This window comes from Typopeltis vanoorti, chromosome 3, assembly GCF_054136105.1.
Source record: "Typopeltis vanoorti isolate ZY-2024b chromosome 3, IOZ_Tvanoo_1.0, whole genome shotgun sequence".
Lineage (NCBI taxonomy): Eukaryota > Metazoa > Arthropoda > Arachnida > Uropygi > Thelyphonidae > Typopeltis > Typopeltis vanoorti.
Genome location: NC_143551.1, coordinates 4120970 through 4141115, shown reverse-complemented (window position 1 = coordinate 4141115; position 20146 = coordinate 4120970). Strand labels below are relative to the sequence as shown.

General features: G+C 36.9%; 1 protein-coding gene across 3 annotated transcripts in view; it reads left to right on the top strand.

The window, feature by feature from the left end:
- The window catches only part of LOC150107872 (serine/threonine-protein kinase LMTK1-like), a 304207-nt gene that overhangs the window by 35703 nt on the left and 248358 nt on the right, over positions 1–20146 (top strand). For all 3 annotated transcript variants that reach the window (XM_090390529.1, XM_090390528.1, XM_090390527.1), the window contains exon 2: positions 15960–16104. In XM_090390529.1, the coding sequence (XP_090246655.1) occupies positions 16032–16104 (73 nt within the window). In that variant the 5' untranslated portion in view covers positions 15960–16031. The remainder of the gene's footprint in view (positions 1–15959; positions 16105–20146) is intronic.

Genomic DNA, 20146 nt, shown 5'->3' with positions numbered 1-20146 from the left:
GAAAAAAGGTTTCGTTTCCTATCTTTCCTTTGCCACGTATTAAGAATTTATTAAAATAATGGGCGAGAAAGTAATCAAATTTATTGTGGAAGAACTTAAAATAGCTAAGTACCATTCCATAAGGTGTTGACTCAACACCACACTTGTCTCATGTTGATCAGCTGTCCTTCATTGTACGATATGTGACTTCACTAAACAAACTTGGAATTGATGTAGCAAATTGCAGAGGGCAGGCATATGATAATTCTAGTAACATATCAGGCAAGTACACAGGACTGCAAGCAAGAATTCTTGAAATAAATCCATTGGCAGAATTCACACCATGTGCTGGACATTCTCTGTCTAATTGGTACTTGTGCTGCCAAATCCTGTCGGTGCTCTTCTGCATTTTTGATGTCCTTCAGAAACTGTACATATTTTTCACATTTTCAACAAATCGGTGAAGTGTTCTAAGAAAGCACCTGGAAATTGGGGGGGGGCACAAGTAAAAGAAATGTCCCACCGTTTCAATGCTCTGGCAGACGCCGCAGAAGGGGTCGCACGGTCTTGAATTGTATCAGGACATAACCAGTTTCACTGGTAGCTGACCATAGGCTATTCGCCATGCCAGATCCCAGTGAAATGGCTGTCCCCAGCTATTTCTGATATTTTGAAATAGCGTTTCCATGTTAGTTTCTATATTTGTCGTATCACATCTGGAAAGTTGAAAGAACTCCCAATATCTTGCTTGTGGCTTTAATTTTAGGATTTCCATCCCTTCGGTTTCAAATTTTTTAAGCTGTTGTCATAATGGATAATACCATTCTGGCACAACCTCTGCGCTGGGAACAGCATGTCCCGTGGTCCCGAAGTAGGGGAGAAAATGCCCTAGAACGTATTTAATTAGGGATCCTGAAATATGGTTAGATTTTAAGGCCTTTCCTATGTTTTTGAGAGTGTTTGCATAGAATAGGCAGTTTAATTTCGGAAGTGAGAAACCCCCTTGATTGGTTTTGAGTTTTAGATATTCTTTTTTAACCTCATGCTTTCTTCCGTTCCAAAAAAAATCTATTAGTAGTTTGTAAAGTTGATTCTCTTGTTTTTTTTTTTATATTATATATATATATTATTATATATATATAGTTTCTGTGTTGTAGTGCCTACGTGCACGTAACTTTTTTGTAAGTTCCTTTAGAAAATGGCAACGTGACGTTGCCGAAATATCGGAAAATATTTATTAAAGTTTAATTTAATTTATATCCTTAACTACGTTGTTCTATTCCTTAAGTGTTTTAATAATTTTTTATATTAGTTATATTTATTGTATTGTATTTATTGTAATCCCCATGCTAATGCATGGGGATTATTACTGTTTTTATTATTACTGTTCTTCCGTAGAAGGAGAAATAATTTGGTAGTAAATAATCATTGAGTAGCTAGACCCTAAATACCAAGGTTTTAGTAATACAGAGCCTTATCAACTTTACCTATACAAGTTGCTACAAGATGTTTTTGTTTTTAATAAGAATCTCTGGAGGAGATATGGATGTAATTAATTTTTTAACTTGGGGATACTGTATATTAGGGTTACCAAGTAATTTTATAAGCTTGGTTATTTAACTCCTAATACCAAGTAAGCAAACAGTTAAGTTTGCACCTGAAACATAGTTCAAGTCTAAAGAGGTAGTGACCCTACCCATAATGTATTGCAGTATACATCTTCTAGTGAGATGTGCTTTACATTATGGGAAATACTAAGAATAGTGATCAGAGCTTTACCCACCTTTACAATGAGTTGCCCTGGTATTGTACCATCTTTAGACTTGAACTATGTTTCAGGCGCAAACTTAACTGTTTGCTTACTTGGGATTAGGAATTAAATAACCAAGTATAAAATTACTTGGTAACCCTAATATACAGTATCCCCAAGTTAAAAAATTAATTATATCTATATCTCCTCCAGAGATTCTTATTAAAAATAAAAACACTTTGTAGCAACTTGTATAGGTAAAGTTGATAAGGCTTTGTATTACTAAAACCTGGGTATTTAGGGTCTAGCTACTCACTGAGGAGACCTCAAAGGTTGAAACTGGTCTGGGTAGTGACCCCACCCATAATGTATTGCAGTATATACATCTTCTAGTGAGATGTGCTTTACGTTATGGGAAATACTAAGAATAGTGATCAGGGCTTTACCCACATTTACAGTGAATTGCCCTGGTGTTGTACCATCTTTAGACTTGAACTATGTTTCAACTTAACTGTTTGCTTACTTAGGATTAGGAGTTAAATAACCAAGCTTATAAAATTATTTGGTAACCCTAATATATATATATATATATATATATATATATATATATATATATATATATATTACGAATTTACGATATAAATAATTTATGCATGTCAATCAACATGTTTATTAAATATGAGGGGTCGCACTTTCTGCGGGTCTATGGGCGGGAAATACCTAAATACGCCACTGTATATGGGTAAGTAAAATTAAATTAACGTAACACGGTAGTTGTCTCCATAATTTTTCAAAATGTATTTTGATCACCTTGTAAGCATGAAAGAAAGGTTTTCAAAATGTAAAATTAAATTAACATTGAAAGTGTATTGACTAGTATATCAGCAACTTTGATGTATGGAGGTACTGAGCAAGCAAAGGAAGGTGATCAGTGATGTACCACAGGATTCTGTATTTAAGTCATTTGTTTATTTATGTATCAGCTGGGGATAGATTAGGGCAATATCTAGTTGTTTGTGATGATGCTAAGTTGGCAAGTAATAATAATGGTTGACAGATATATACAGATATATATATATATGAGTTATGTAACTCATTATTACAAAAATAATAATAAATAAATAATAAAATAAAAGTACGAACAGGTAATTGTGATTTCATCTCAAAACTTTGAGACAAGCATGCAATCAGAATGGTCAGTTATTATTATTAACTCCAGTGAGTCCAAAGACTCATCACAGGAAGGCACTCTACTTTACTATACACAACTCACTGTCAATTGCTTAATCCTCCACATACTCCAGCAGACTGCCAGTTCAATACATAGTTTTGCTGACGACAGCACATTGCATTCTCCCCTTTCATTTGACAAACCTGGACAATGCACAAATCTACCATCTCAAATACAGATCTCCAAAATATTCATCGGTGGGATTTGGATAATCTTGTCAATTTCAGTGTAAGTAATCGAGATAATTTGCTTGTGATCTTATTTCACACAAAAAAGAACCCTTCTCTTCTCGCCTTACTTTTGACAGCCCCTAAATTGCCATATATGATGAGATTTATCTTCTATAGATATTGCTTCCTCTGCCTCCAAAAAATTTTCTTTGCTTGAGACATTACTTTTAATGCCAAGCAATTGCTACCTTTATACAAATCCCTCTGACCATTGAATCATTGCTCCCATATTTTCAACATCCCATACTTGAATGTTGAAAAATATACACTAATAAGCAAAGATAAGGAAGTTATTATCCCTCTTTTTAAGGCTATGATTCGACCACATCTTGACAACAGCACAGATTTGGTCACCTGGGTTTCTTGGGGACTGACCAGGAGGTGGTCGAAAGGATTCAGAAACAAGTGACCAAGATGATGACAGTACAAAGTTTGATTGATAGGCAAAAAAAGAGGGGGCGTGATAGAAACTTTTAAGATATTAAAGGAGTTTTATAAAATTGATGCAAGTGAAAATTTTCAATACCTAGAGACCATCTGTGGAAGTTGTGTAAGAGTATGGTTGGTAGGGGATGTGCAGACCAGATATTTTACGTGCCGAGTGAGTGGAATGGATTGCCACAATTGGTTGTGAGTTCTCTGTGATAGTGAATGGATTCAAGGAGAGGTATGATAGGATTTGTGTATATAATGGTTGAATTGGGTCTCCCACAGCAGTGAGTCTATTGACTCCGTGGAGATACTGTAAAATAATAATAATATCTGGGATGGTGTTCCTAAGAGCTCCCTAGAAATATTCAACTCTATACATAAAAGGGCAGTCTTACTGATGAGTGATCCCTCACTAATACACTTCACTCAGTTTCTGCTGCTTGCATCTTCTACAAATAGTTCTATGTCTACTATTCATCAGAATTATCATCAGTAATTCTCCCACTCTCTGTCAGATCAGTTCAAACACATCCAGCAACCAATCAACACTCCCTCACAGTGCATCTCCAAACTCACAGAAAAAATTTCTCCTCTTTGCTTATCTCTTCCATGGCTGCCCTCTGGAACAGTCTACCATCTTATGTATTTCGAAGGAATACAATCCACAGCTCTTCAAGATAAATGTGAACCAGTTTCATCTTGCCCATTCATGGTACTAGTGTACTATGGGTTGACTATCCTGTCATGGATAGTTTTCCCTCATAATTTAAAAAATAATAAAACTACTACCATCAACAGACAATGGCATCTACCACCAATATGAGTAATTTTTTGTCTGTATATTTTGTGTTCTCATGGCCTATTTGCCTGTATATGAGATGAAAAATTTCACTACTTTCATATGAGATTGGTTAACTCACTTTCAATTGAAGAGGGAGTCATAAAGATTCCTCTCGTAACATTGAGACTCGAACTCGGGTCATTTCCATTCAAATGCCCTGTTCTAATTGTGCTACAGAGGAGCTAAGATTCAGAAACTTGTGAAACTTTGACATTGTGCAAATCTAAACTGTTGTGATTCTGTGTGTGTCTCATGATCAACTGTTTGTATTTTTCTTTTGCCTTTATTTTTTTATTTATATTATTTTTTCTTTAAAATTTGCGGGGCTGACAAGACTCGGCAGAATCAGAAGCTCTGCAATTCGGGAAACTCTATACCCAACTCTGCTTTTCCGTGTTGAGAGATCACAGTTACGTTGGTACAGGCACCTGGTCAGAATGCCACAAGAGAGGCTCCCTCAGCAGGCCCTCTTTGCTAAGCCAGAGGGTGGGAGGCCACGTGGAAGGCCAAGGACTCACTGGATAGATTATATCCGAAACCTTGGGTGGACACGTTTGGGAATCCCACCAGAACACCTGAGCTTGGTGGCTGAGGATCGTGACCATTGGAAGTTCCCCTTGCAGCTGTTGCCCCCACAACCCAATTAGGAAAGGTGGGCCTTGAAGATGTATGTATGTATGTTTTCTTTAAAAAAATAAAAAAAAAGCTAACCTGACCATTATTCCTCTTTGAACTCTAATAGTGTATTCTCCTATTTACTCAGCTATGACCAAGACATGAACAAGTAAATGCTACTTGACCCTTGTTTTGAATGCTGTTAACTGATCTCTTCTCTCATTGATGATGGCTTTGTAACAAGCAAGAAGTATATAGGAGTTAATAAATGTATACTTGTCAACATTATTATTATGTCTGCTACATGTCCCTCTAAACCATCTAGTTAAGGAACATACCTGATAGATAATCTCTTTGCATACCAACTTGAACAGACTGACAGTATTGGCCAATTGTTGCAAGTGTTGATTTATAATGTTGGTTCATATTTCTAAATGTTAAGGCTGTGTGTTATGGATGGATATTGCAGCCAAAGTGTTGTATTAATAGAAATTTGCTAATATGGTTGTCATTGCATTGGATGACTGCTATTGAAGAAAATGCTAACTTGTAAGAAAAAAAATAAAATAAAATTATTCTCCTACTTTGCAAAACTTTGATAAGGCCACACCTGGACTACTGAGCACAGATATAGTCACCTGGGTACTATATCTGTAAGCACTGTCTCTTTCCCTCTCCTATAGCACAAATGGAAAAGTGATAGGCCATTTCACCTTTCATTTGGTAATTACCATCATGATGGGAGGAATCATTACATGGACCTTTTTGGAAGGTGAGTTAACTGATTTCATACAGAGATAGCAGGATTTTTCTCCTGCAAACTTGGGTTTTTTTGTCTTTCATACAGACAAATTGGCCAGAGAATACATATAGTTAAGAGGTAAAAATACCACCATTGGTGAGAGGCACGTGGTGGTGCTGGTGTTGAAATTGTTGATAGTAGTATAGTATGTAAAAATATAGGATTAAGTAGTCTGTGAGTACTATGTAGACTATGAGTTGTGTGGTGTCAAGTAACATCCCAAGTTGAGTGCTGACTATGGATGTCACATAATAACAGGCCTGTGGAATTACCATATGAGGACTAGATAGATAGATAAGAGGAGACAGTGATAGAAATATAGAAGTTAGTCACAGGAGTATAGATGCAAGTGAGATTTTGCATTAGCTTTGCTCTTCTCTCCAAATTTTCCCTAAATATTTTTGTATGTTTCACAATCATTTCTTACTCTGCTATTTAGATCCCCAACATGGACCAACTTTTTCATTGTGTCAGTTGCTTTCTCTAAAGCCTCAAAAAATTTCTCCACTTCTACCTTAGTAGAACCTTCTGTGGGACCATAGACACAAATAATTCTCATTGTCCAGTTCCCCATTCTGATATTTGCCCACATCACTCCATTTGAGACTGCCTGCCATTCAAGAAGATTAGCCTCATATTTAGTGTTGAATACTATGGTACTCCTTCTTTTCCTTGATTGTCATTGCCTGAATATAACATTTTGTATTTATTTCTCAGAAAGATCTCACCAGTTTTTGTCATATTTTTTTTGGTCACCCCTATTATGTTGATCTGGTACTTATCCAATTCCTCAGCTATCATTTCTTTGCCATTCAGGCTTCTTATGTTGATAGTACTGATCTTGAACTCTGGTGATGTTGAGTTGGGATGTGTTTCAGGATTTGTTCCAGTAGCTGACTTTTCACTGTTCGCTCTAGTTCACTGCTGAAAACAATGGGGCCCTTGTTTAAACGGACAATGCTCCAGCTGGCATGAAATTCTGTCATGTTGTATCATCTTTTTATATTGTCATTTAAGCCTATTTATGTATTTATTCATATGGAGTTTCCTCCCTTTTCTCTCCCATCCCTATTGGGGCGAGTTGAATCCCCCTCATGGGGGGGTTAAGTATTTATGGCTGTAGATCCGTGTGTTCATGGGGCCGGTTTGCCTGCTTGCGGGATGAAAACCCCCAGATAAACTGATGGAAAAAACCCTGCTGTCCATGCCCAAGACCGGCTAACTTGGCTATGGCTGAGGAAGATCCTTAAGCTCATCACATCGGCGATGGGAATCGAACCCAGGACACTCCTTCCCCAGGCATATGGTTGCGAAGTGCATAGCCACTAGGTTAACTGTGCAGACATTTATGCCAATAAGAATACAGTTTGGTTGGCTAAATCCCAATTTGCCAGCCTATCCTCATTCAGCGTCCAGGTAGATACCTAACAGGATGTACCACGAGAAGTTGAGGATTGGAAATTAGGTCAGAAGCCCGCATTCCTTCAAAGGTTATGTGGAGATCTCTCAGTTATACAGCTTTGGCTCTTAAGCACCCCATATTTAATACAAAATACAGCATCCATATGTAATACAAAAAATTATAATTGATCCATGAACTTTAAAAAAAAATGTTAAATATTTTCACCACATTTTTTACCATTTGTAATTGAGTTTATATAATTAAAAGCTTATTACTTACAGTAGAAAACTACGTTTAAAAATATTTCCATGATAGTTTTTAAATTGTTTCTTTTTCTCTGTATGTGCTTGATTGGTAGTATGTAAAAGCTTTCTCTAAGTTTTAGACTGGGGTTGCTAGGTAATAAGTTCGGCATTCATAAGTTGTTATTTAAGCATTTCTACAATAAAAAACATTGCATATCTTTCTCCACCTGCACATTTTTGTTTGCTTCACAATTTTTAGCACCTGCATTTTTGTGTGTGCTGTCCATCTAAGTTTAGAGGATCATCATTACTAAGTTCTGAATGTGAATCAAGTAATTTAGATACGTTTATAGTGTCCATTTAATCTAAACTAAGCCTTTTTCTAATGCTAGTTATTTCATCCATAACATTATCCACTTGTAGAAGCCAACAAAATTGTTTTGCATTCAGCAAAAGATGTTTCCAAACCACTTTCATATTGCTTGATGTCAATTCATTTCACAATTCACGAATATTTTCAGTGGCATCTTTTATAATTTTTTCCAGAATTTCCTGGCCATGAAATTGCATTTCCTCTCATTTCAGGTTTAATTGCCTACACAAATGTTCTCCATGTTGCAACCATCTCTTTATTACTAGGCTGTAATAGTGATGTTGTATTTGCTAGTAAAAATGCTACCTTCACATTTTCCCACAAGTTGCCAAGTTTACTGGGATGGCCAGGGACATTATTAAAAATCAGTAGTTTTAAATTTATGATTATTATTTTTGCAATAATTTTCAACTGACAGACAAAAATCTCTTGTAAACTAGTCTTCAAAAAGAGCTTTGGTCACATATGGTTTTATTTATATTTTTTTTATTTATTAGCACAGGCACTGTTTTTCATTCATTCTTTTATCCATGGTCAGTGAGAGATATCAAGTTGTTTTTAATGTAGTGTATATAAAATGCAGATGATGAGCAACCAACATATGTTCATGCTATGACGTTTGGATCCGAGGTGATTTCAGTGCTGTGTATGAGAGTGTGCATATATGTGTCATTCATTTTGCAGACCAGTTTCATGCGTGTTCGTTGTTTGTGTGAAATTGGTCTGCAATTTCATGCACAATAACATATAGACTCTTTCCAGTTACCATGTTAACTGAATTGTAGATTGTTTGTTGAGACTTGGTGTCAATTTATAACCTGAGTTAATTCAATAACTATGTTAATTGAATCTGCTTTAATCAAGGGATTACTCTATATATCCCCTTGAATCAGCTATAGGTACATGGAGAATTTGCAGGCTAGGAATGAAGTATATTGTTTGTGAAATAGGTAAAAGTGTGTGTTCCTAAAATAACTGTAGGAAACATTATCAGCTGTGTAAATGAAGACATCACCTCAGCCAAAAAACAAAACACAGAGATTTAGAAAGTAAGCTGAAGGGACCAAGGAGTAATACAGAAATCTTGACAGTATGATGTGTAATCATTCAAGAAAGTATACAAGAGTTAAAGTTAATGAGGATACCGCATAAAAATCTTAATATTTAAAAAAGACAACAGAACATAAACTAGGCATCCACTATTGATGGTATAGGCTACTCGTGACTATTTTCAGCACATTGGAAGTTTGGGACAACATTCATGCAGCCAAATGGGAGAATATAGATATGACAGAGGCATGGAGAATGGTAATGAATTTGCAATTATAATAATAATCTGCAATGGTCTTAAGGCTCATGACATGTAAAAATGTACTTTTGTAAACAGTTAGGAGTCATTTAAGGATGAACCTAGATATCAGGTAGGAGACCTCCACATAGCCTTTTAAGGAATGAGGAGAACTGATCTTGGGTTTCTGACCTAATCCTCACTTTCTCATGGTACCTAGTAGGTATCTACCTGGATACTGAATGAATAAAGCTGGACTGTAAGTTTGGGATTTAGCCAACCATATCGTATTATTGACATTTCATTGGGTTGGCAATGCCTTAAACTCAATGAAATGTCATTTAAATGTGGTTCACTCATGGAACCAGAGTGAACCACGAAAAGTTAGCTACTGGACAAAACTTCCATTAGTTTAATTGTACCATCACTATAAAAGGCATCAATGGGAAAGAAGTGGAATTGACAGAAAAATTGGAGACATATCAGATCGACATAATCGATATTAATGAAACAAGGAAGACAAAAACAGGTGAGATTTTTCTAAATGACTATAGCTAGTCCCGCCTTTCCTCAGAAAGGAGGGACTAACTATATTATCCAGCATTAAACACGGTTATCCCCCCAACAAGCAATATTAAGTAGGGTAATGTGGGATGTGGGGAAACATGAAAATGGAGAATTTCATGAGTCTTATTTGTTCTTAGGGTACCACAAAGGTTCTAATAAAGAGGTGGAGGTGTTTTTTTGAATCATTAGACAGCTTGCACAGAGATAAAAGTTGGTCTTTGTTGGAGATCTAACCAGCCTAGTAGAAAATGAATATCAGGCATATATAAATTTTTTTTGAGGAAATTTTGAGAAAAAGAAAAAAAAAAGCAAAGCTAATAGTAATGGAAAGTATATGCTGGATTTCTGTTCAGGACATGGACTAGTTATTACTAATACAATGTTCCAACATAAAGATATTCACAAATTTACATGGAGAGTAGACACAAGAAATAAGAAAAATCTCATTGACTGTTATGGGAGAGATTGACTTCAATTTTGGTTTACATAGGTCAAATTTATTTGAAACTAAGTAAGAAAATACCGAAAAGTTACGCCAACTTAGCTGTTTGGCTTTTTCAGGAGAGATTGAAGTCAATCTCTCCCATAGTTCTTTTTGGTCAAAAATAACTTTTTGTCGTTATTCATTGACTGTTATTATTGATAGCGTCTTCATGCTGGTTCAAGACACAAGTGTATACAGAAGATTTAAACTAGAAAAGCATTACCATTTCTAGTTTTGAGCGGGATAAAATTTAAAATCATATCGAAAAAAATTATTAAAGTATGTTGCTATATTGTATATTAATATCCATTGTAGCAAAGTTTGCTAACCAGACTGATTTTGATCGTTATTAATATCTCATCAGTAAGACTTCAATAAAGATTGAAACTTGAAACTGATCTAGGCAGTGACTGTCTCCATAATGCATAGCAGTATACACATCTGAAAGGAAGTGCTTTGCATTATGGAATGCTGAAGCACCTCATGTGAAGTCAAGAGCTTCTGAATGTAAGTAGAGAACTTTGGTAATACGAATACCATTTTATGCACAAAGCGATAAATTGTATTTCCCAAAGTTCCTCTAATTAGTCAAAGATACTTCATGTGCAAACTTTGCCTGCTTATACATTTCTTGCTAAGTATAATATCTCTATTTGAGTTCTTTAGATCTGGGAAAGGCATTTGAATATCCCAGTTATTATTATTATTATGGGCAACTCCAAGGAGTCCTTAGACTCATCAAGGGAGGCCCTAACATCATGTCAAGAACAACTATTCGACATTCACACAGTATCTATCGTGCCTCACCTTGAACTCATTCACAGTATTAGCACCCACAACAGACTCTGGAAGCTTGTTCCATTCATTCATCACTCTCCAAGTAAAAAAAACTAGCTCTAACACCCTTGCTAACCACACTCTTGCCCAGCTTCCATAGCCCCTAGTCCTCCCACCACCAGTCCTATTCTCAAAAATATCTTCTGAATCAATCTTCATCCTGTTCTCATAAGGTTCATTCCACACACCTGCCACCATCTTGGTCACTCGTCTCTGGATCATCTCCACTTCCTCACCATCAAGAAGAAACCCTAGCACCCATATCTGGGCATAGTAGTCCAGATGGGGTCTTATCAGGACTCGACATAGAGGAACAATAACTTGTTTGTCTCTGCTTGTTAAAGTATTTTTCAGTAACCAAGTGATTTGATGAGCTGATTTAGCCAATTTTGCATTGGCTAAATTCATTCTATTAATAAATTCATCCATTCTCCTTAGCCCAGTCCTCCAAACTATCTAAATGATCTTGCAAAATTTTGATATCCTGTGCACTCACTGTTGCTCTACCCAACTTTGCATCATCAGCAAACAAATGAACACTTCCACTCAGATCCTTTCCTATATCGCTAATGAACAAATTGAAAAGTAGTGGTCCAAGAACAGAACTCTGCAGCACACCACTAGTCACGGGTCGTCTTTTGGACTCTACTCCTGAATAAATCACTCTCTGATATCTCTCCATCAACCACCCTCCTATCCATCTCATCAACCCTATATCCATTCCCATATGCTGCGGTTTATTGATTAGATTTCCATGTGGTATCCTGTCAAAGGCTTTAGCAAGATCCAGTAGAATCACTGCAAACCCATTACCCTTATCCAGTTCAGCCATCACTGTGTTATAAAACTAGAGCAAGTTACTGAGGCATGATCTAGCCTTCACAAGACCATGCTGTCCCCCATACAGTATCCCATTTTCATCTATCCAATCCTGTATTCTTCTCTTGACTATTTTCTCCAAGACCTTGGCATCGATTCCTGAAATGCTAATCGGTCGGTAATTTACAACAGCAGTCTGAGAACCTCCTTTATGCAGTGGAACCATTTTCCCCTCTTTCCAGCCCCTCAGGACTAACCCAGACCCGAGACTCAGATTAAACAAAATGGTCAAGGGCACTGACAATTCTTTAGCCACTTCACGTACGACACGAGCTGGTATACCATCCAATTCCACAGATGTATTGACATTGAAGTTTTGTAATAGACTATTCACCTCCACTTCATTCACCACAATTCCCGTATAAGCTATTGGTTCATTTATTCCTGCACATGGATGATATACGCTTGCAAAGTGCTCGCTCAGTAATTCAACTATATCAACTGATTCGGTTACCTCCCAACCATCAGCATTCTTTAAAATCATTCTGCCGTATACATTTTTTCTTTTACTTGCAACATATCGAAAAAACTGTTTGAGATTCTCTTTAGCCGGCATGGCTAGTGTTCTTTCATAATCCGCTTTTGCTTTTCTTATCACACTCGTTACTCTTCTGGCCTGTGCTTTATACTGTTCATGTGCCTGCCGGTCACCTTTCTCCTTAAATTCCCTCAATAGTTGTTTCTTTTTTTTGCAGCTCAAGCTTAATGGTGTTATTTATCCATTTAACCCCTACTTGATTTATTATTTGGACTCTAGGTATACGTCAGCCATTGCCTCATGCAAACACTTCTTAACCATCTCCCATGCACTATCAACATCCAGCCCTTGCAGTTTTACATGCCATGGCACTGAACCAATCAAACTCCTAAGCCTGTCATACTTACCAGCCCGATAATTCCACATGTATCCTGTCTTAATTGTAAATTCCACACCTTTAGCCACCTCCCAAGTCAAGACCCTATGATCACTCTCACCAATTGGTGGCAACATGGTCATATTCGTTACAGCCAAATTCTCAGATGTAATTACTAGGTCAAGCACTCTCACACCCCTAGTATTTTCCATTACATGCTGTCGCGGATAGTTATCCCATAATAACCACATAAAATCCAATTCCTTCCTCCCATGTGTCCTCTCCTCCTTTCAATCAATGTTATCATAGTTGAAATCTCCCGTAATAATTACCCTCCTTCCATTTCTTCTATTTGCTTATGCATACTATCACCACCATCTATTCCATCACCTGGTCTATAGCAGCACCCAACTGTGTATTTTGTTCTGCTAATTTCAATCTCACACCAAATAGCCTCAAATGTGCTCTTTTCTTTATCCTGCAGTTCCACTTCTATTCTGCTTGGCTGTAGCTCATCAGCTATCATCAATAACACTCCTCTCCCCATTTTATTTTCCGTGTCACTCCTGAACACACCCCTCATACCCCTCACATTCAATCCCACTAGCTGTGTCATCTTCTGTCAGCCATGTTTCACTAATGCCAATAACCTGTGGTCTGGAAATGCCAACCAAGGCCAAAAATTCTTCCCTCTTGTTCCTAATACTTCTGGCATTAGTATACATGAATTGCAGAAGCCCATTTGTCCCATCCCTATTTTGATGCCTTATACTAACTATCCCATTCTGATTTGTTGTCCTTCGTACTCGCTCGGGCATATTACACACATTCATACACTCAGCTGTCTCCCTAAAGTCTGCATATCTACTCCTCCCCCCCCTTAATAATTCTAGTTTCCCTGATTCTGCACTTCCACTTCATTCAACAACACCTTTTCAAGTCTCCGTACACCAAATCCATTGAAATGTAAACCATCCATCTTATATAAATCCTTCTGGCCTTCAAACTCACTCCACAAATTCCACACCCATGGTGTAAATATACCCATAGTTACATAGTGTAAATGGGACACTTTGTCATTCAGTACACATGAGTTTGTAAGTCAGCAGTTAGAATTGAAAGAAGTATACAGGAAGATGCTTTGGTTTTAAATCAGGTGTGAGATAAGTGTGCACATTATCGTCACTGTTATTCGCCTATATACATCATATTTTGATGGAAAGTAGTATTAAACCTGATATCAAAATTGGTGATACTCAACACTTGATACAGGTTAATGTTATACTCTTAATTAAATACAGTACAAGTGTGCAGGATTCCCTAACTGAATAACTGCTGTAATATATTTGGTATGAAATTCTGCAATAAAAAGACAAATGAAAATAGACAGCAAACACTGAAAACATTAACGGCATCCTGGATTGGAAAGTGGTCAGAGAAATTTGTCAAAACACTAAGCTAACTGTATACCAGATTGTTCATATCCATTGGGTATGAGAGCTAGGTTAAAAGGTTTTGTTCAAAGACTGAAGATCACTTCCATAATTCTTAAGGGAAGGAGCAAGGACAGGAGGCCAACCATGGAAGTTGCAAAAAGAGATGAGTAGGAGTGTGAGAAATGGTTTTTTCCATGGAGGGCAGTTGGACCATGAAATTCATTGCCTGATAGTGGACAATGTGTAGATAGTAAATGGGTTTAAGGAGTGATGTGATAGAATTTGTGTTGTCTCTATGATGGCCCTCTCGTAATGAATCTTGTGACTGCATGGAGGTTTTTTTAATGGCACTTTTGACATAACAAAGATTGTTAGACACTCATATTCATAAGAATAAATTTTTTTGCAGCATTCCAGCACATGGCTCAACTCTGTAAATAGAACTAACATTCTCTGTTCTAGCTTTAACTTGTGATTATGCTGATTCATTGATGATGGGCCATTAATTTCTTGATAAAATGTTTCAGTAATAATAATTTTTCTCAGAACTTTATCTGTGAACAGATGGCATCACTGATGGTATCATTAAAAATGAGATATTAGGAATGAACTTGACATTGTTTGCATTTAGAAATGTTGCTGCAGAGCTAATCTACAGTGGTATGGTCACTTAAATGGAATGGAAGAGGAAAGGTTATCAATTTGTTGCCAGACCCAGAGGAGAGTCAATGTCTAAGTGGATTAATATAATAAGAGGTGCCATAGAGGGTAAAGATATAAGATCTGACAATATGAGTCCCAACAGGTAATGGAGAAAATTGTTGATAAGAAGTTAGTGCTATGTGAAAAGTTTATATTATTACTCTCATAATATCCTGTGAACCTCTTCTCTGGGTATATGAGGAATTTGATGAGGACCATAATTTTAGAATGAGGTGATTAATCTCATACCAAACACTTGTTCCATTGAAAGCTATGATAAACATTTTTCACCTCCTGAATGGAATATAGAATTCAAACGATATGGTTTTGTCAAAGGCAGCTGAGATATTGAAGGCTTTCAAAGAATATGCAGTGCTGCTTGCATTGCAGTAGTTTTACATAACAAACTCTATGGCCATTTCAGCATGATATTGCACCATCCATGTTATACTATTGAATTTTTTGAGATGAATGTTTTTTATAAACCTTTGCTGATCTGCATAGTCCTATTCTCAACCTCATAGAACACTTTTATAACTGGAATTGGCAGGCCAGATAGATGCATTCAATAATAGTATGTGAACTGGTGTTTATGTTGGAGAAGAATGGTCCAAAATATCTGATATTATTAAAAACTGCTTCAGAGTATGCTTAGAAGAGTTGATTTTGTAATAACTTCCAAATGTTTACAACAGTGCTACAAGCTTAAGAGTATGCAGTTTAGGTTTGTTCTGAAATATAGTACTTATTTCAACATTGTATTATTTTAACATTGCTTTTATTGTCTTATATCATGACACTTTTCTTGCTCACTTTTTTGTTAAATTATCCTTGAGTTTGCTAAACTCAAGAATTACAGATAATGACTGTGAAGTAAGTTTTCATTTTGAAACGTAGAAAAAGAATAAACTTTAGAGAGGAATCTTTGTTATTTTATATATAAAAGTTTTGTTTTTGTTTTATAAAAATGTTTGATTCATTACCAAATTTACTAACATTTTATTGCTTACAGGAAACTAGGAAGAGTCTTCCAATGTAAAAAGTATTGCCACAAAAAATCTGAAAGGGAGGGAAGGGCTGAATCATGGATTACTTGCTGTGTATAGTATGGCTAAAATGGTGTATATGTCTTGGTTATACTAGTCCCTTATATTCTCGTAAGTAACTGTTAACTATATTATAAAAAAAAAAGATTTGTAATTAAAGGTTTATTTCCTTAAAAATAATACATTGAATCTTATCCACTCTTCTGTGTTTATTTGTTAAAATATTTGTATGACTTTGGTTGTATGTACATGATTCTATAGCATACTTTGCCTGCTTGAGAAATATAAGATTAGATAGCAAAGTTAAGTGTGCAAGGAAAACTTTCTGGATTGACCCCTTGTTCCCCCCCCCCCACCACCCAACTCCTCATGTATTGAAATCTTTCTTCTTTGTCAGTGTTATAGAATCCCTTTAACTTGTAAGTTTCTGTCATTTCCCTTCTCTTCTGCCTGTCAGCTAAACTCTGCGACATACACACCTTCACGCTATCCTCAGAGCAAGCATTCCCTAGACCTGTCACCAGCTTAGTCATTGGTCTCTGAATTATCTCCACCATCTTCTGATCTCCAAGAAACCAGGTAACCAAATCTATGCACAGTAGTCAAGATACTGCCAAATCAGAGCTTCATAATGAGGTATAATAACCTCCCTATCTTTACTTGTCAGTGTGTTATTCAATATGAAAGCCAAGTAATCCTTTCAGCTATTTTGCTAACTTTTGTATTATGTTCTCTGCACTTCAACCCTTTATTTACCATCACCTCCAGATCCCTAGCCTTGTCAATTTCCTGTAATATAGTACCATCAGTATTATTATTATTATTCAGGCCTCCATGGAGTCAAAAGACTCATCGTGGGAGGTCCTTTTTAAGAAACATGTCTGTCAAGACTCATCGAGGTAGGTCTCTCCTAGGAAACACAAAGTCTATCATACCACTCCTTAAATGCATTGACTGTTCTCGCTCTCACCACTCCATCAGGCAATGCACTCCATGGTTCAACCACCCTCCATGCAAAGAAACCACTCCTCACCCTCTTTCTCACAGTTTCAACAGAACTCCCCAGGGTTAACACTGGGGAGTTCTTTCATTTCCAAGTGAAAGAACTCCCCATTGTTAACCCTGTAACCACCTCTCAACAGTTTAAAAGTCTCAATCATATCACCCCTCTTTCTTCTATCCACCAAACTCTGCAGTCCACACTCCCTCAGCCGATCCTCATAACTAACATTGTACAGTCCCGACACCATCTTTGTTATCCGCCTTTGTAACCTTTCCACAGTTAATTTATCCCCTTCAAATCCTGGGGACCAAATCTGAGAACAATAGTCTAAGTGTGGTCTGATCAGAGTCTTATACAATGGAATGATAACCATTTTATCTCTACAGGTCAGTGTTCTCATTATTGCAGCAATCCTCTGCATTACCTTCACTACCTTTGCAATATGTCCCCTAAATTTCAGGTTTCTATCAATCATCAAACCCAGATCTCTTGTCTCTCCTACTTCCTCCGGTTTAACTCCTGCCATAGAGTATGCAGCGTCCCAGCGATGTGTCCCAAACCTCAAGACCTTACATTTTGCTGCATTAAACTGATATCCTCATTCATTTGCCCATCTATCTAGCTTATTCAGATCCTCTTGCAGGACTACCACATCTGCACTATTACTAATAACCCTTCCCAGCTTCGCATCATCCGCAAACAACCGAATATCCCCTTGCAATCCATGGACAATGTCATTGATATAAAGGTTAAACAATATAGGTCTCAGTACTGAGCCTTGTGGAACCCCACTTGTAACCTTCTGCCTCTTTGATATTGCTCCACCATACACAACTCTCTGATACCTATCGTACAGCCAGTCCTGAATCCAGTTGACCAATCTGACATCCAGACCCATGTCAGAATATCAGCTTATCATGTGGCACCCTGTCAAACGCTTTTGCTAAGTCTAGGAAAATGGCAGTATATGCCTTTCCCTCATCTAATGCTCTTGTAACATTATCATAAAAGGCTAGCATGTTGCTAAAACAAGAGCACCCCCTTCACAGATCCATGTTGACTCTCACTGATGGCATTACCCTCATCTGCCCAATGCTGTATATGATCCCTCACTACTTGCTCCAAGATCTTACTATCTACTGATGACACACAAAACTGGCCTATAATTAGACATTTCCAGTCTGCTACCGCCCTTATGCAATGGAACTATCTTGCCTTCCTTCCATTCCATGAACAACTTTCCCGCAGCCAGACTTTCATTGAAAAGTCAGGTCAAGGGCACTGTCATGATGCAAAGTATGTAATCTTTTCATCCTGAAGTGTATTACCATACATTGTTCAACATGAAATTGATAATCATATCCTTTGCTCACACTGCCAGTTAATTTAAATCATCCTGCAGAATATCTACATCACCTTTATCAACTATTGCCCTTCCTAGTTTTGCATTGGCAGCAAACAACTGAATATCATCATCATCCTTTCAGGGATTTAGGCCTAGTGGCTTCTTCTGGTCTCTCTTTTTTTTTTTTGGTTGTCCCTTACTTCTGTATCCTCCATCTGGGTGGTATCAGAGTATTTTTTGGGTAGTCTTGAACTGTCCATTATTTTGATATGTTCAATCCACTGCTCTCGATATTCATATACTTTGTCCTTTACTGAATCTATTTTTAGGTCTTTGCATATTCCTGTCTCCTTCTTTTGTCCCAGAGAGTAAAGCTTGCTGTCCTTTGCAGGAATTTCATTTCTCCATCAATGGAATAGTAATAATACATCAGTACTATTACTATTCCATTTGTCAGCAGCATTTCCAAAAAATTAGCTAACCTTCTAAAACCACATAATATCAGAGTAGCATTCAAGCCAATCAACACTATTCGGAAATTTTTAAGATCACCGAAAGATCCTCATCCATTCTACAAGTACTCTGGAGTATATAATATACCTTGCTCATGTGGTATTAGTTATGTAGGTCAGACCTCTAGAATCTTTGAAACGAGAAAGAAAGAACACATAGGATATGTCAGAAACAACAGACAAGACATTTCAGGCCTTTCTTGCCACTTTGCTTCTACTAACCATCACACTGATTGGGATAAGAGCCTTATGCCCTATATAGAAGATAACTACCATTCAAGAACCTTCAAGGAAGCAGCTACAGTCACCCGTAAAACTGAAAACCTAAACAAGAATCAATGTCTAACCTTACAAAAAATTTGGAAAGCTTTAATCAGATCATTAAACATCAAAGAAATGAACTTTCATAACAATTACATCATGAGCCATAACGAATAAATCACGTTCCCGAGACACGTGCATTGCCTCGTTCAATACTAGTTTTTTGTATGAATTAGAACCATCAGTTATAACCTAGTCTGTTACCTTCATATAGCTTACTAGTTTGTATTCCCTGAAGATGCCGATAGAAAAATATTGGCGAAACATGTAGGATAATAAAATAAAGCTACTTGACTAACATTATATAAAAAAAAGTGTAATAGTTTCATTTCTCCAATTTCTATTATTGTTTCTTTTGCAGTTTTTATCATCTGTAATTCACTTCTGTACAGTAGAGAAGGTCTTACCAAAATTTCATAAATTCTTATTCTTGTATGCCTTTGAACTTGGTTAGGTTTTTGAACTTGACACCTTCCTGGTTGGCCGAGCGGTTAGCATATCTGCTCTCCAGCTAAAAGACTGCGGGTTCTAATCTCGCCATGGGCATGGATGTTGGTGATTGTTTGTTGAAATACTAGTGGTGGTGGCTGGCGGTAGATGTTATTGGTGTAGTTGTGGTTAGTTGTAGTTGGTGGAGACAGAGACATGTAGAATAGGTGTCCTCCATCGATGTGGCTTTGGACTCCATGGAGGTGTAACGTAATAATAATAGGTTTGACAATATTATTGATCATCCCCGTTATCTTCAAAAAATTTGAAATTTTGATGTCAATGTCAGCTTCTTTTATATATCATACAGCACGTCCAAGGTATTTGAAGCAGTTAATTTGTTTTAAAATTTTATTTTCAATCATGATTTTACTTCTGACTGGAAATGGACCATTTAAAAGCCATGATTTTTGTTTTATCTGTTGATTTTTGCATTTATGTTTAAGTTGTATAAGGCAGGTTTTCATGGTGACAAGGATGAGT